A 17,896-nucleotide genomic window follows, 5' to 3' on the forward strand; every position below is an offset into this window, starting at 1 on the left:
TCAGGAAAACCTCAGCCAAAGCAGGGACGTTCCCCAAGAAGAAAGAGGTCATTGGGTGATGAAATCTGTGGTGCAAACAATATTGAAAGAGACTCTACCAGAAGGCGCTTAGACAGAGGTGATAAATCAAAGACACAGGTATCCTGTCCAGCGCTAGGAAAGACCGTTGAGAGACGCAATACCAATTGTAATTGTAGTAATACCTCCAGGAGTGAAGAGGTTGAATCTTCCAGAAAGGAAAAAGTTCATCAGGAGCTGGAGGCCCCAGCTGCAAAACGACACAAGGGTGAAAGTTCTTCAGTGCCTGAGAACAAGACTAGGAAGAAGAGGACCAAAAAATGGAGAGAGGAAGAGAACGTAGTGGCAAGATCTGAAAGGGGCTTAAAGGTAAAACTCGTAATACCAGAGACAACGGAACCTGTGATCAAAGCCTGTGAGAGGAGCGGAAAAGTTCCATCATCTCCGTCAGTTTCTGAAACAGACTCATCCAACTTTGACTCTTTAGTCCAAGGGAATGCCAAACAAAAGATTTCACCACCTGGAAAGAATGTTACACCTGATGAAAAGAAATCTCAAGATTCTGTTCCTCTCAGAAGTCAAGGAGCCAAAGGTCACAGAAACTCTTCAGATTCAAAGATTTTAGCCCAACAGAATCAGAAGAATAAAGATGATGAACATTCATATAATGACCTGAAGAGACCTAGGACTGCTCCATCCTTGGCTGCCTGTGATTCAAAAGGCTGTGTTGTATCTAGATGCACATCCCATGCTGCAGATAAGTGCCAAGGTGAAGGGGTGTCTCCTGGAAATGTTTCGAGTACAGACAAGAAGTTTATAGGTTCCACTTACCAGAGCAATCTTAGCTCCAGTGATGCGAAAGACTCTCCTGGTAATTCATCACTGTCTTCCAAAACATCCGCCAGAAAGAGTGCAGCAGCTGACCATGTGAGACCCACAGTGAACCAGATCTCAGGTCCTGTTAGCACTGACTCCCGCAGATTTCCAGAGGTGGAGGATAACCAGCCTTGTGTCCCATCACATGCCATTAGCCACAAAGGTTCCACGAAGGTTACATGTGACATCAGCAACAATTCACCTTTATCCGGAAAGACTGGTAAACCGTACCAATGTTCATCTTCCAGTAAACTAGACTATTCAGCAGCTTCTTGCTTCACAACCTCATCTACCGAAGAAGCGCAAACTCTGCGGGAAGTCCATCTCCAGCCAGACCAGTCCAGCCATCATAAGCTACTGCTTACATCTGGTCAGTTACAGCCAAGTCCTGTGTCCAGTAACTCTGTCTGTCCTACTCAGCCGTGGCCAGAGTCCTCTGCTGGTGGCGCATCAAGCTCACAGGGAGATTCCAGTCAGGATGGAACATCACAGATGGAAGTAGATTTCCCTTCAGAGAACAAGGTGAGTACAAGAAATGACCACCCTGAAGTAGGCCTAAAGTACCCACTTCCACTTGACGTAGAGAAAAAGGAGTGCTGCACTGTTACTGCATGAATCTTATTCTCATCTTGAATTTGTCAACAAACAGTAGACAGACACATTATTGGGATGTGCTATGTTTTAACAGATGTCGGCTTTATTGTCTGAAAGAAGCCAGACATATGATTTGTTTAAAAGAATCATACTTATTTATTATTATTACATTACAGATACAACAAAATGGTTTTACAAAAAAATTACCTTTCTTGTCTGTTAATGATACCCGATGCTCTTGCAGTTCTTTGACATTCCAAGTACTGTTGATACTTTTCTCTTTCTTTCCTCTTCTTTCCTTTAATAAGGATGTTGTCCTTGTGATTGTTGACACCAATATTTTCATCCATGACCTGACCTTTCTGAGGGGAATCTTGGGAAAGAGTATCCCAGGTGAGTAGACATGGTAGCAAGAAAAAAATATATTTATAACTGTGCTTCCCATTTTGATTTAATATTATGTTTTTTTGTTCAATATTATGTTTTTTTGTTCCAAAACATTGTCACTGAATGCTTTCATGCAATGATTTTATCGCTATGTGGCACAAGTGTTTGAATGAATATGAATAAAAGTTAAAAACACACACACACACGCGCACACACACGCACACACATAAGACAGTATCATCACACAACTTCTAAGCATGCAGCTAGTAACATAAAAACGTCAATAAATTAATAAAACAGATTGATTATATAGTTAATTTCTATACTGTAAGTCTATGGCAGCCTGTGTGGCAAGGAAATTTAAAATCGATTTTATCTTTTCATAAAAAGGGGCCCTGGTATGGATTGATATCCATGGATTCTATCACTCTCCCAAAATTGCCTATCTGCACAGATAAATGCATGCAGTGAAATGGATGTGCTATAGTGGCAGTGCTGTGCAGCATAGCATGGGGCAATCAAGCATACAAATTCATTAGCTTTTAGGGACAATATTTGTGTGGTGTTTTGTTTTCATGTTGCATGATGCAAAGTATTAAATGTACAATTAATAGAGCTGTGGAACAACAGCCGGTATATGTTTGAAGCCTACCAAACTGGAAGAAGAGGGGAAGGTAAAAAAAGAAATTGAGCAGAGCTTAACATACATTATACCATAATTCTAGTTTCTTGTGTTATTAGCCAGTACAGTCTATATCGCAGACATTTTGTGTGCAAAGCAATTGGTAATGGTGTCATACATGAGACATTCTATTTTTACCTCTGCCAGGGGAGGAGGTTATGTTTTCGTTACCGTTGGTTTGTTTGTTTGTTTGTCCGTGTGCAAAATAGCTCAAAAAGTAGTTAACAGATTTGGATGAAACTTACATGAAAGGTTGAGAATGACACAAGTGACAAATCATTAAATTTTGGTAGTGATCTGAGATTTTTTTTTGGGAATTTATGAAGGATTTTTGATATTTTGACAGGTAGGGTCAAGCTGCGTATTTTTGAGGGTTTCAGACGCTCACTGAAGTGTGTGCTGTAGTTTCTGCTAGAGTTTATGATGTAACAAAGGCTTCTATATTGGGAAATTGGGTGATTTTTCAGCATGTATACCTATGGATGGAAATCACTGATCTCTATGGAAGAGCCCAAAGAGCTTTGCCACAGTGGTGGGGAGGAGAAAAATCTCTTTGGAAAGAGCAAGATCATTGGTGAAAAGTAGCTGCTTGGCGGAGGTCTGCGCTCTCAAAGTGCTTTTCCAGTTATCATCTGCTGTGTTTCTCTTTATGTCTTTAGGTGTTGGAGATGTTGTCATTGTGGTGCCATGGATAGTCCTGAGAGAGCTGGATGGCTTAAAGGTAAGACGCATATCTAATTTGATTTTGATTTGTTTTGACTTTATGTCCATATGTGCATTTGAAAACACATCAGGTCAACATTATGGGGAAATATATGATAGTATACTGATATATAATGCACGTATAGATCACCTCTTATCTGGTAATATCTTGCAATGGTCATACTTATAACGGCTGAGTTGAATAGCATGTAGACTTTCAACAAAGGCAGTTTAAATGCATAATATATTTTGAATTAAAGTATTAGAATCATGACAATCCAAGAAAAAAAAAACCATTAACACTCTAAAACAATATCTGATGACCGTATGACATAATTGTTAAATATCATAAATAAAAATGACAAAATGCAGATGGTGTCAGGAAGTGACAATCAAACATGAGATGATGTTTTGCCCCTTCCCCCCCCCCCCCAAAAAAAAAAGAAGACTTATATAGATACAAGTTATCTTCTGATTGGATTTTCAAATAAAAGTACTCATTTTTACAAGAACACAAAGTTAAAATGAATGAAAAAGTTGACAGTAATCTGTCCTTCTTTCCTCATCATCAATTGTCTTACATTTTATTCACGCTTGTGTTAGGGTAACAGCCTTGACTCCAAGAACATGCGTTCAGCAGCTGCCAGGAAAGCTGTGGATTTCTTGCACAGAAATCGAAGCAACCCTCTGATCAAGGGACAGTCGTATTCACAAGTCAGTTGATTCAGCTTGCTCCTCCTTTTTTGTTGGCCTTAGCAGTAAAGACCTCAACAATCTACCAACAGAGGTTTATATCTGCATACTGTTTAACGTGTAGAGCTGTAATTTCTTGCATAGTGCCAATCTCCCAATGGGTGTTGACAAAGTGGAGAGTAACTGGCAGATCAGGGTTATATAGGATAATGTGAAGAGACATAATACAATGCACTCCCGTTATAACGAACATGGTAATAACGAAATTCCGGTTACAATGAAGTTGAAATTCAGGCCACAAAATTATCCGCTCTTTGCTCTTCATTGTTTATTTGTTTGGTTATAACGAAATTTCGATATAACGAAAGAAAACTGCCGGTCCTAAGAACTTTGTTATAACTGGAGTCCACTGTATATATTCACTTTAAAATATGCACCCCACCAACATATGCAATGAGAGCAGCCTCGGGCAAGATGATGAAAAGTTAATTGATAGTGAATATCTTTGTAATGAATGAAGGAGTGACTGCTAAATGAATATTGACTTGAATACAGAGTCTGGCACTTCATTGATATTGTTCATTTGTAATGAATGGATGAAGGACTCGTGAATGAAAAACTGACTTACAGAAAATGTGTTCCTTCACCTGACGTTGACAGTTTGTGACAAACACAGAAAAGAGGTGTGATGACTCGACGGATGACCGCATTCTACAGTACTGTCTTCACTGCAAGCAGAAATGTAAGTTATTTGTTTACCCTATCATTACATGACCTTACAGTCCCAGCTAGTGTGGAGGCTGACTAGCAGAAATCATTAATCATTAAATTGAACTTCCTTTGTACTTCATGCGTGTATGGAGGGAAACATGAACATATGATTAACATGTGATTTGTATTTTAATTCTTGGTCGTTTCCTTCAGATACGAACAAAACGGTGGTCTTGTTGACCAATGACAAAAACCTGTCGGTGAAAGCATCTTTCAGCCACGTACCATCTTGTGGATCGCAGGTGAGTTATAGAGGACAGTTTGGTGTAGCTTGTTCGTTGTTATGCTAGTCAGTTTCTCTCAACACTGGTGTATGATGATGTGTATCCCATATATTTTGCAAACATAGTGTTTAGCAAATCAGGACATGAAGGACACTATCCCAAAAGTCATTTATTCACCTTCATTTGCATGTCGATTGAGTGCGTGCAGAAATATTAGTAGAACACATCAGTGAAAGTTGTAGGAAAATCAGATAGTCTGTTCAAAAGTTATGAGTTTTTGAAGTTTCAGAACTGCTATCACTGGATGAGAAGACTACTATTGTGATGTCACGTGTACAATGATAAAAAGAAAATCTAAAGAAAATTCAATATATTTTCATTTTTCTCTTATGATAAAAGAGCACTTGATTTGCCTCTTTCATAGGTCAGGGGGAATAATATTATCCTCACCATAGGCCAGTGATAAGTCAAGGGAATGTGTGCTTTCAAAAAAAAAAAAATGTGGAATTCTCTTTGTATTTTCTTTATATCATTCTATGCATGTGACATGACAAACTGTATTAGTCTTCTCATCCTGTGATGGTGGCATTGAAACTTCAAAAATTCATAACTTTTGAACATATTGTCTGATTTTCCTCAATCTTTCACTGATTTGTTCTGCCAATATTGCTGCATTCACTCAGAAATGATAAACTCGGCCCCCACATTTAAAAACGTGGTGCTGGCCATGCATGAAAATGAAACCACCTTAGAATATGTGATGTCTGCATTTGTTCATAAACAAAGCAATAACATAAACTGAACAAAGTGTAGTTTTTGATAAAAACGCTAAATGCACATTCTGTTTGTTATGTCGTGCTCTACTACAGACAAAAATTCAGTGTGGAGTATTTGTAAGGAAAAGGCAATTAAAGATGAAAATAATGCAGAGTAGGACTGAGCCACATCTGTGTTTTTATGGTCACCACCACAAACAGAACTTCATGAGTGAAATCCAGCAGCAGCTTGGTGTACAGCATGAACTGGGATTATCCTCTGACGACTCGGAGACATCAATACAAAAACCTGATTGCCTGAAACCTGACAACTTGCATCAGAAAGAGGAGAATTTCTCCATCTCTTCTCCGTCTTCTGAGGGACCACAACCCAAGGAGATATGGGCAGCGGCTCCAAGTTTGGATGAGGACATGAGTGATCTGATGTATGTGGAGGATGCAGCAGGAAACCCAGTCTTCCGGTATGAGAAAGATGATGGTCTCCATGACAACGGGAAGTTGCAAAAATCAGAGACCGCATCCTCCCACTTTGAGCATCTCCTTCCAGATATGACGCAAGCTTCTACGGAGGACAAGGGAGTAAAAGACGTTCATACCTCACATACAGAGCATCGTGTGCAATCAGATGATAAGAAGATGGTATGATTATTTTTCCTGTCTCTTAATTTTATATGATTCTATGGGAAATTGCTCTGATCAGTGATATCTTTGTGACTTACTAGGTCTGGTGTTATCAGAAGTGAAGAGCCAAATTTTCTGTGTCAAAATAAGATATACATTTATGTCTTTCTCTCTCTTTCTCTTTTGAATTGTGAGTTTAAATTGTAGGCAGAGGAGACAAATTCATTGCCATTACATGTCACCTGTCTTCAGAATAATGGATTCTAAAAGAATATAGAAGTTTCCATCAATTTTGATGGTATGAATACAACATAAGCCTAATTTGCATTTGCTACCAATTTTTTAGATCTCTTTGTTCTTGTGAGTGGGCGTCTTTTTCATCTGTCAAGCTGATATATATATATTTTTTTTTTTCAAATTAGCTTAAAGACTGATAATCATTGTAGCAATGACATAAAGACAGGGAGGGGTGTACACTTCCCTGTGAAGTATGGTGATTTTCAGAGAAGGATTGGAATGTCAAATGCTTAAAGGCATAATTTACCATTTTCAGATAAAACAAAAACCCAGCATTAGTGCTTCAAAATAGTTCTGATATGTGAGTTAGGGATAGAAACAACCAAAGTAAAAATTTGAACTAGTATAATCAATGTTAAGTATTGTTAGATATTTATACAAAATGTGTACAATAGCTATAACAAAAATGTTTCCAGACTGAATCATCTTCCGTTATGGTTTAATGAGAAAGATAGTGATATCTTCTTATATCTTAGGCTTTATTGCAAAAATTTTATATGGTAGCATGTTTTGTGATACAACTGACCTGCACATATGCATCAAACGTGATATCTTGAAACATTTTTAAACCACTCCTCCCAAAGGTAAACAGGACATTTAAGAATGAAGAGGTGCACGAGTAGACCTCTGAATAATGCAAAGTGAATGTACAGTAAACCTCGCATGAATCGAAGCTCTCGGGACTGTCAAAAATGCGTTGACTTAAAGTGAACTTCGACTCTCGCGAGAGTCAAATTTTTTTTTTGACTAACAGTTATGTACATGTATTATAGTACATTTGCATGTGTGTGTGTGTGTCTGTGTGTGTGCGTGCGTGTGTGTGTTTGCATTCAAATTTGTCTGTTCTTGAAGATAATGTTCTTATTTTGTTCTAAATTGAACATGGATTTGTATCAATACTAGTAGTTAAACGTAGTTCTGAGGATGTCTGCGCTAATGTGGCAATGTGCATGTGCTATGTCTATGGTGCAACATAGGTAGCCATCTCTGTCAACCTACCCTGAGACAATCACTCTCCCAGGCCCATCCTACCTCCATTGAACAAAACTATACAGCCAGCAGGGCACACACAAACATGCTCCGCCCACTTAGCCTGTCACTAAAATATTAAAGCAGCGATTTGTTGAACAAGGAGTTCTGGCTTGACATGGATAAAGTATGGATGTGCTGTGTGTATAGATAAAGTATGGATCGATGTGCTGTGTGTATACATGTATACATGTGTATGTATTCGACATGCGTGCGGAGCGGTACGGTGAGTGTGCATGCTTACCTGCAGCAGGTCAGGGACGGGGTTCTGCGACATGCCAATTTTTTTGTTCTCCTCGAAAATGTAATGAGAATGCCAGACAAATCTTCATCGGCTCAAGTGATATGAACTACGTGTATTTTGTACAAAAGGGACTGAATGTTTTACTTCGACACAGCCGAAATTCGACTCTCGTACTTCGGCTTATCCAAATATTTCTTAGAGAAAATACATAGGGAAAAATGGGGACTTTTTATTTTGCTTCGAGTTAAGTGATTTTTGACTCACTCGACGTCGACTTATCCGAGGTTTACTGTATATTCTATCATGTTCTGATCGTATGCATTTGTACACCTGCTTTATTTCTACCAGGATGACAGCATTAAAAGTAAAATGATGCAATCCCTCCAGATGGTTCTGGCTTTGTTCCTTCGACGAGAGATGGAAGAAAGCTACACTAACCATTGGTATGTCCAAACCCTGACTTCTCAGTAACAACATGAATACAGTGCACTTCTGTTATAACGAACAGGGTTGTAATAAACTTTCGATACAATGAAGTAAAAAATTACGGTTTCAAAATCATTATTGATGTATCTTTATAATACTTTATTTGTTATGTTACAACAAAATTTTGATAGAACAAAAGAAATCTGCCAGTCCCGAGGATTTCGTTATATTGGTAGTCGCTTGTATAATTGTAGGTTACATTTCCATGTTTTGGGATAGATTGTTTAAAGTATTCATTTACAAACATGTTTACTTGTTCCTAGGCTAGCCTCTCAAGTGAAATCAGTGATTTGCGTGTCAGTACTTCTGTTTGGCCATAGTCACAGTCCTACTGCAGGTGCCCTTTTGAAATGGCCCCAATACCACAACCTATAAAATAAATCAATATGAAATTCTTGTAGCATTCATATCCTTTGCCTTGATTATAGTACTCTTTGTTACAATACCAACCAATGAGGAGAACCTTGAATCTTCAGACATTGGTTGTGGTTTTTTTACATTTTTATGCAAGAGTATTCAAAGTTTTGCCATTATTATTGGCTGTTCCTGGAAATTGAATGAAGCATAGCACTGCACTGATACTTGTAGTGTATTTTTTAAGGCTTGGCATCACTATTGCCAAAAATGAGACCATAAAAAAAAACAACAACAACAAACAAACAGATGCCTTTAAACCAATGTAGGTTCCATTTGTAGACCTTATGAGACTTGATAAGTTATATTTCAAATGCTGATGATAATATTGTAGCTGTTCAAATTTGAAATTTAATTTTGAAGGTATCCTTCGTAAGATGTTATCCAGACTGCTCATCTCAAAGAGTGATGAGTCAGTTACATACGATGTATTCTTGAAAAAGGGTTTGCATAGATACTGCTCGAGGTTCTTTATGTAATTTATGCTTTGAAAATATGATGCTCTATCAGAAGGAAGTTTGACAACATCTTATTCTCATTTCAAGCAAGTTTTCATGACAAGTTCATCACAGTTTTTAGAATTTAATTGGGATCTTTTTGGGGTTTATTTTCAGGCTGGACATAGTGTACAGAAAACCTCCCTGGAGTCTGCTGGATGTTCTGCAGTCTCTCAGAAAGTGAGTTGACAATCACATTCATTAAACTTGTGTGATGACTATTCTTATGCATATTTCTTCATCTTCTCCTCATCCTCCTTGTCCTTCTTATTCTTCTTCTTCTCCTCCTCCTTCCTCTTCTTCATCTTCTTCTTTTTGTCCTTCTCCTTCTTCTCCATCTTTTCCCTTCTTTTTCTTGTTCTTTTCCAAGTAGTTGTAGAAGTGTATGAATGCAGTATTTGTTATCAGTTTTGCTACTACATATATATTTACCATAGTATTTGATCTTAAACCTCTGCTGCTTCTGCTACAACTTCCATTATTGACATTGCTATAACTGGTAGAGACCAAACTGTCTTCCCATCTTAAATAGATAATGTTTTCATTGGTGATGAAATCCATTACAAAATTTGCAATGATGTGCAAAATTAATTTTGTAAGTGTATGTCAGTACTGAAACTCTATCACAGAATTTCACAACTTAGGGTGACTACTATGAGTTTACAAGTATCATTTGGGTGTCATTTCTAGTGTACATTATTATTTTACTTGCAATGTTACATTCTCCAGATAAAGAATACCATGCTCTTTGTTTTCAAAACTTTTGTGTCACTCAAAATACTTGTACCTTGCCTATCTGTGACCCTTCAGGCATTTCATGGCTGTCTTTGGTCTCATACTTGGGCGCCAGAGAAAGACAGAAGTCACAGAACTGATCAAGGTTGTGGAGAGTGCTCATGATCATGGTAAGACTTAATTTCATCCATCCCAAAATAATAATGATAATTGAAATCTTTTATAATGTGACAAATCTACTCTATGGAGTGTTCTAGGTGCAAATAGAATAGGAACAGAAAAGGTTAAGTAAAGGAAGTATAAAAAAGGATGAGTAATGAAAGAAAGACATTAAACAAGTGGGTTTTAGACTACTTTTGAACTAATCTGATTTAAGGGTGGCTGTAGACCACTACTTAGGCAAATTCTTTCTTTGTGTGTATCTGAGAACAAATGCTGCTTACAATCGCTCCTATTTAATTGATGTGTAGAAATATAGTCGACACTGAATCCCTTGTGAAGATGTTGACCATCGTGGAGAATACTATAATGAGTGGAGAACAAATTCATATTTTGTTTCGCAAAGAAAATCGTAGTAAGGTGTATGACCTTTCGCTCGCTTCTGCTGAGCTTCGTCAGGTACAATCAGACTCGGTGGTGCATGCATGCAGGTTATAGCGTGTATGCGGACGTAGTAGTGGGCACGCCGTTTTCCGGGCCGGGTCGGGCAGTGCGCCATCCTGTGTCTGCTGTTAACTGCGCCAATGAGTCCCTTATCAAGTTGACCCCTAACAACATATTGTTATTATTATGTGTTCTAAATGACACATTAACGCACAGGCCTTCATACCAAGAAACACAGAAAATGTACTTTTCTCTTTTCATGGTGTCCATAGTTGCATTCCCCCCCCCCCCCCACTTTTTTTACTGTGTTGAAAGGATGTGAGATACTAAAGCAAGGTGAATGCATGGAAATATCTGATAATCTTGTGTTCTCTTTGATTCACTGAACAGAAGAATTCACTCCATCTCAGATGAGCTCTTTTCGATGCAGTGCGAAGTCCATTCTTGATGTACTGAGTAAGAACCCAAAGTGAGTGTACTGTATGCTGTTCTCAAGATTCATTCTAAATATTCCATTTCTATTCTCTGACTAGCCATAGTCATCAAATGATATCAAATTTGTACATTAGGCCATATTGTTGAATAAATGAATGAAGAAAAATGTAGGTGCATGAATGATTTTTCTTAAGCAGGAGTTACTTTTTGAGTCATTAGGCATGATTGTGATGCCCATTGTAATTGCAATTCACCCTGAATTGATTCATTTAGATTCTTCATTTAGAATTCTTTAGAAACTTTCTGTCACTTGAACAAATGTTTTTCCATTCAAAACCACCTAGTCCATCTTGCGATATTTAAATGCAAGAAAGTTGGAGCAGACAGATGAAAGACTGCATAGTGTGTGCTATAAGTGGTGCTCTCTGGATTAATCGAGAGAGTTTTGTCACAGTTTACCCACTAGAAGAGATGGTTTCAAGAATATCAGCTCCACACAAGGCCCAAGGATTCTGCAACAAGAAATACTCAATTCTGTGAGGTCATTTTGAAGATCAATTTGTGATCATGTGCCAAATTTTGTGTTGTTGGTCCCATTTCATACTGTTGGAACATTATCATTTCGTCATGATAACCTTTAACCCATTTAGGATGAGCTTATTTTGCCATAACATATATTACCCTTAGACACCTGCCCGAATATATTTGGGATAAGTTTTCTACAGGTAAAGATTCAATCAATATATCACTTTGTGATATACATGTATCTCTCTGTTTCTCCCATATGGCTATAACAGATATAAAGGGGTTACTTCACAATGTAAAGAAGAGCTTGAAAATCTCAGTAATCTGTGGAAGTCCAACCAAACGACAATCATGCCACCTGCTGGAGATATAGGCTTGAAGAAAGACTATCACAGTGCAGAGAAACGACCAACTGATCTAAAGAAGGAGAGTGTAGCAACTCTGACATCAGTGTTTCCTAGAGTCTTAGAACAGGGCATCGGGGATGAGAAGGATAGCCTCTCGGGAGGGGGAACTGCCGAGGATGGTGATACGTGTATGAATGCAAAGAGAGCTGAGGAAGGCATTTGTGCTGGGCAGACGGATCAGGCTGAAGGGATGGTGATATCTCCAGATGCTGCTGTCTCGCCCGTTCCTCCCTGGATTGATGGGGGACGGAGGAATACGTGTGGTGGCAATCATCAAGGTGCTGATGCGAGGGATGTTGGGGGAGGAGGAGGAGGAGGAGGAGGAGAGATGGACCGAGTGACGTGCTTCGTTCTCTCCATCTTTGAAAGTGTCTGGAACCTTTTAAAGGAACACAGGCAAGTTTTTTCCAAGTTTTCCAGCCTCACCCTCCTATGTAACATTCCCAAAGTACTTAAAGGGATCGTATAGTTTTGGTTCAGACCTAACTTCAGGTTTCTAACATTTATTGGTGAGGTAATGAGAACCTCTTATGAAATGTGAAAGAGCATGTAATTCCAAGAGGAATTCAACTTTTATTTGATAAAATTTGGTCTTGAAATGCTGAGATATCCAAAACAGAGAAATCCTAATAAAAGGTGGGACCCACCTTTTATGAAGATCACTGTTTTAATTTGTTTTTAGATGTCTCAGCCATTTCAAAACCGATATTTGTCAAATAAACTTTGAATTCCTCTTAGAATGATATGCTCTGTACTGTTTTATTAGTGGTTTCTTAATATCTCACAAAAAGTGAAAAGCCCAATCCTTATCTCCACCAATACTTTTCCATCCATTTAACATTTCTCTCAGATTGCAAACAGTAGTCACTTGTTTTTGCTTTTTAGCCATGTTACCTGCAAGCCAGTCCATTATTGAAATGAGAACTGCAGCCATAACCCATAATTATCAGCTATTATTGATATTTGCACATCTTGAGAAAAAATGTCGTTATTGAAATCTGACTCACATGAGCACAACAAATAAAAGGGGTGCACCCCCTTCTAGATCCGCCACTGATATGTCACACATAGCATTACCCTTCTGTTGCTGCTGTCGGTAGCAAAATTTATTCAGTGTGTGAGTTGGCCACAGAAGACCTGTTATACTAAGATTGAATATAAAATTATTTTATTTTCAATTGATGATTGCAAATGTGATATTATGCATAGATACTACAAGATATCAGATATTCCAAGAGTTTTAAGTCATTATGTTCTAGTATAAAATATGACAGTAATGACCCTATTGTGCTTGATGATGATGATGATTATGATAGTAATGATGGTAATGAATCACATCATTTGTGTAGTGTCGTATATAGTATTTCGTTGCAACGTTGAAGATTATTAGGGTGTGACACTTCATATTTCATGTTTTGTATTTAGGGATACCATAGTCTCGTCACTCCAGTTCCTTGGATCCAGTGTACCAGTAGAGGGCGTCCCAACCAAAGAGCAGAGTTTGGATCATTTGGGTGTGGTCATTCCTCTTCTGCAAAGGATCATTGAGGCAGTCAAGAAGTAAGTATTGCTCTACCCATCGTCAGGATGAGTTCTTCCAACTGAAGACTAAAAGTGAATCTAGATGGGCTTATGTCATGTTTGTAGGGATAAATCTCAGCCAAGTTTGCTATCACAGATAATGTCTCAGAAAATGTCACATGAATTTGTGTTTGGTTATTTGCAATACTCCATGTTTGATGGATTTCCGAAAATGAGCTGATTTGGATGTAGGAATAAGGCAGCTGCAGCATATAATATTAATTATGGTTAAAGCAGAAAAGTCATCCTTAATTGATTGTAAGTGTAAGGATTCAAACATTTGTTGCTAAGTTCTTTGATCATAAATAGTGTCGAGAGAATTTTGAACAAGTGGGATTTGCTTAGTAAGTTTATTGGAATAAGCTGATATTATGTGTGATGATAATCCAATTGAGTTCATAAATCAAGTGCTGCAATTTAGGTTTGGCCTAACGATTCTTGACCTGTGCCTAATGATAATTGCTTGCAGTCTTATTTTCTCCAAGGACATAGCGGCTAGCATTGTGATAGGGTTTCAGGTATAGTTTGATGTGACGATTAGGATTAGGGTTAGGATTATTTTTGTGGGTATAGGTATTATGTTCGGCTTAGCGTGCAGATATTTCATGGGAGCAATTGTCGCAGGAGCAAATGTCATGGAGCGATCAGGAATGGGCTTCACTGAGGAAATACTAGGTATCATAATTTACTATGTGTGTGTTACAGTATCAGCGAAATTGATGTGTTATATTATTATTTGTCCAGCTTGACCTCTGGTGTGGACATCACACAGCTTGTGTGGTCAGCTGCTGTGGTCAACTCTCTTCAAGTGTTCATCGATGCTCTCAAGGTCAGTGGCTGCACTCTAAATACTCACTGTTTCCATGAAATATGTGATATCATTGTCAAATAGGAAATGGTTATCAGCCCATAATGGCTAGAAATAGCCATGAATTTGAATTCATTTCTGCACTGTACAGTCTGACCTCTGTTGTTATCTGGCCATGTCGGGACCGGTGCCCATCCAAATAAGCGATTTGCCCGGATAAGGGAGAAACAATGTTTATGTCTATTTGAGTACAAATAGGCTGCCGACCCAGTGGTAGCTGCGTAGGGTAGTGTACAACACTGCAACAGTATAATTCAAGGTATGCTTGCACACTTAAACTCATAGTCACAAAATTGAAGCATTTTACTGCATAATTCATAACCTCTTTCTGTAGGGAATATCATGGGTAAACTGCATGAGTTTTCTAGGAGGTATGTTTGCAGTTGAAATCAATTTTTTGTTTGTCTTCACTGCTCGGAGGTGTCCGGATAATAGAAAAGTCTACATGAGAGAGGGCTGGACATTGGAGGTTGGACTGCATTATATTTCCTGAGTAGTCATTGCAAAACAATATGAGCTGATAGTCAATACATGCTGCTGTAAACTAAAATGATATAATCATGCAACATTTGTTGGAAGTTTTGAAGTCTTCCAAAAAGGTAAGAACCTTTGAAGAAAATCCTTTGCATAGCATAGCCTCATAAACATCTTACTCTGTGCCACACACTGGTATCACTTTTTATCTCCCTGCTTTTCGAACAGATTGATGTCGACATGAGTCAGTTGACACCGGCTGTCCTGCAGCAATTTGTGGCAACCCCAGTCAACAGGGAGAGACTCTGTGTGGGCAGCCAGCAACTCCTGCAGCTGTTGCAGCAATTCCAAGAATGTGCGGGGGCACTCTCACAATAAAAAAGAGAAGAGAAGCAGGAAAGTGTAGCTACCTTCCTCACGTCATCACCTTGAATGCTTACTGTCAGCTGAAAAGTTTGTATGGTTCACTCACTGTGGCATAGAGTTTACAGTGATATCATAGGCTGTCTTATACAACTCAGGAAAGAAAAAATACACGTTTGTAGGTGTATGTTTACCGTGATGCACAATACTGTATGTCATACATAAAAAGGTACAATGCGTATGATCTTTCACCATGATATGAAATAAGTCAGGCAAATCAAGTTTACAATAATTTGCAATATCTGCTAATTCTCAGTATTCCCTATATTTTCATGCTGTATTTCTTGGTCAACGACACACTACGTGTATATGGGATAGTATACGTTATCAAAGTGTTTGTGTAAATGTCACAAATACTATATACGGCATATACTTAGTGAGTATAATTTTTTGCGAACCAGGACTTCCGAGCAGTTTTGTGAGTGGTTGAATTTGTGATCGTGGAGGACAGTACATAGTAAATGGAGAAATGTATGCATGCGCCTCACACTCTTGTCGGGTTCCGAGTTAATATTTCAGCCTGTTGTTAAATTCGCAATAAGCACTTGACTTGCGAAATTCACACACACAAAAAAACCCCCTCATAAAATACATAGTGTATACAGTACTGAGACACTGCCTGTTCATAGTCATGTACAAGTCACATACAAAGAGGAGCACCTTCTTTCACCAGCCTCTCATCTGCCCCCCCCCCCCCCGAAAAAGAGGAAAAGAACAAGAAAAAAATTGTTGTTGTGGATGATAGTGGTCAGATGAGTGGATTGTGTCATTAAAAAAAAAGCAAAGAAACTCATCTCTGCTCTCATCTAGCTAGAAGCCCATGATACATTTTTTAAATAAATTTTCTAAAGTGCATAACTCACACTATTTGCCTATACAGAGTGCTTCTAAATTTCTGAAGAATTTCTTCTTTTTTTTTTTTGGGTGAAAAAGAAATGGAACAAATCAAATCCTGCCAATAGTCTGTCATGTGATCTGTCTCTATTTGCATACATTTTTAACTATATATCGATGAATTGAGGTTTGTAGGAGATGTCTTAGGCAATGACAGTATAATCAGCACATCTCATTTGCATAGGGTTTTTTTTTTTTTTTTCCAATGTCACTGTTCGATGAAAACATGTGAAACTTCAAAATTCCAGAACTCTTCTCTTCTCATTTTGATACATGTATTGTTAAAGATTTGTACCCTGCAATTACTTTACAGTAAACGTGGAGTGGTTTTTTATTGTAGTAGAGGTTGAAAGTTTGATAATAAGTTCAATTAGTTTCTATCAAATGAAACCTTTGTCGTGAAGGCAAGGTGTCAGCACAGATCTGGGTACTATACTGGTTTATTGATAGAGTGTGTGTGTAATTGTGCAAATGTTGAAAATGCAATGATTATCTAACAATGCATCCAGTGAGAACCATAAAGTAAAGCGTAGTGATGCATCTGTGATGTCACATCAGTACTGCTCAATATAATTATACTGATTCATAAATGTGATTGCATTCGTATAATTTGTACAGGAAAAGAGATTATTTTGTACAAGGTATCAGTGGACACGAAGGACCGTTGTCCACCATATAAGTTTATCAAGTGCAGAAATATGTCGATAAATGTGAATGTCTCCTATTCTGTAATGATAATGTTGTGTTTTCAGTCCTGCATTGTTAATTTGCTGGGAGTTAGTGGCAAGAAAATACCACTCTAACCTCTAACACCACTCTAACTTCAGTAAGGTCGTCTTGATATGCAGAGCCAAATTACTGCATTAAAAAAAAAAAAAGGTTTCACTTTATTTCTTTATTTAAATGAGTCTCTGTTCTCTCATAATGAGTAAGTTTCATTACAAGTCACAGAATGTCAGTGTGCTGGAAATACCTTATTATTTATTGGTTTTAAACTAAAATGCAATTATGAAAATGTTACCTTCGTATATTTGTCAAAATAAATGTTGGTCGAAGATGAAGACAACTCTACGTACTGCAATTATCCTGTTGGTGGCTGGCATTTTTTTTTTTTTTTGAGTTTCAGGTTCTTAGTCTTTCGTGAATCACAGATATGTCCCCCCCCCCCCCCCCCCGACACAAACACACTTTAACACATTATGACAGTGTATACACTTTGTAGGGTACACCTTTGGTTGCAGTTTGTATTGTTCTAGGAAATTAACAAGTTGGCTTCTGAATCCCACGTGCTTGACGGCCTTGAGCCATTGTAGTTACCCATGTAAGGATAAAACACACACACGCATGCACACACACACACTCACAATCATGTTACAATTTATTATTGAGGAATGCATTATGCACATACATTTCAAATGACAGTTAGAGATCATTTTGTGAGTACATGTACCAGCATTTATTGTGTACTACATGTGTAGTAGGCCTATATTTGTTGCACAGGAGGTAGAGACATGAGTAGCAATGCATGTCTTTGCAATAATTTGCCCAGGTAGATATTTCAATACATGTCACATTAAAAGAGTGAAATACATGGGAATATTAGAATACCAAACTCCATACAACATTAAAAATGGTTTGCG

The 17,896-nt window shown here is 38.0% G+C and overlaps 1 protein-coding gene across 1 annotated transcript; it reads left to right on the plus strand.

Annotated features, from left to right (window-relative positions):
• Positions 1 to 338: 338 nt before the first annotated feature.
• Positions 339 to 16,014, plus strand: LOC140241098 (uncharacterized). The gene is made up of 16 exons (XM_072320865.1): positions 339 to 357; positions 776 to 1,416; positions 1,797 to 1,881; positions 3,217 to 3,278; positions 3,863 to 3,973; positions 4,613 to 4,694; positions 4,877 to 4,965; positions 5,925 to 6,362; positions 8,263 to 8,357; positions 9,429 to 9,491; positions 10,122 to 10,216; positions 11,040 to 11,118; positions 11,882 to 12,412; positions 13,442 to 13,576; positions 14,342 to 14,426; positions 15,168 to 16,014. Exons 1-16 carry the CDS (start codon positions 339 to 341, stop codon positions 15,315 to 15,317), a joined length of 2,760 nt encoding a protein of 919 aa, XP_072176966.1. The 3' UTR covers positions 15,318 to 16,014.
• The last annotated feature ends 1,882 nt before the right edge of the window (positions 16,015 to 17,896 follow it).

The sequence above is a fragment of the Diadema setosum genome, chromosome 17 (genome assembly GCF_964275005.1).
Source record: "Diadema setosum chromosome 17, eeDiaSeto1, whole genome shotgun sequence".
NCBI lineage: Eukaryota > Metazoa > Echinodermata > Echinoidea > Diadematoida > Diadematidae > Diadema > Diadema setosum.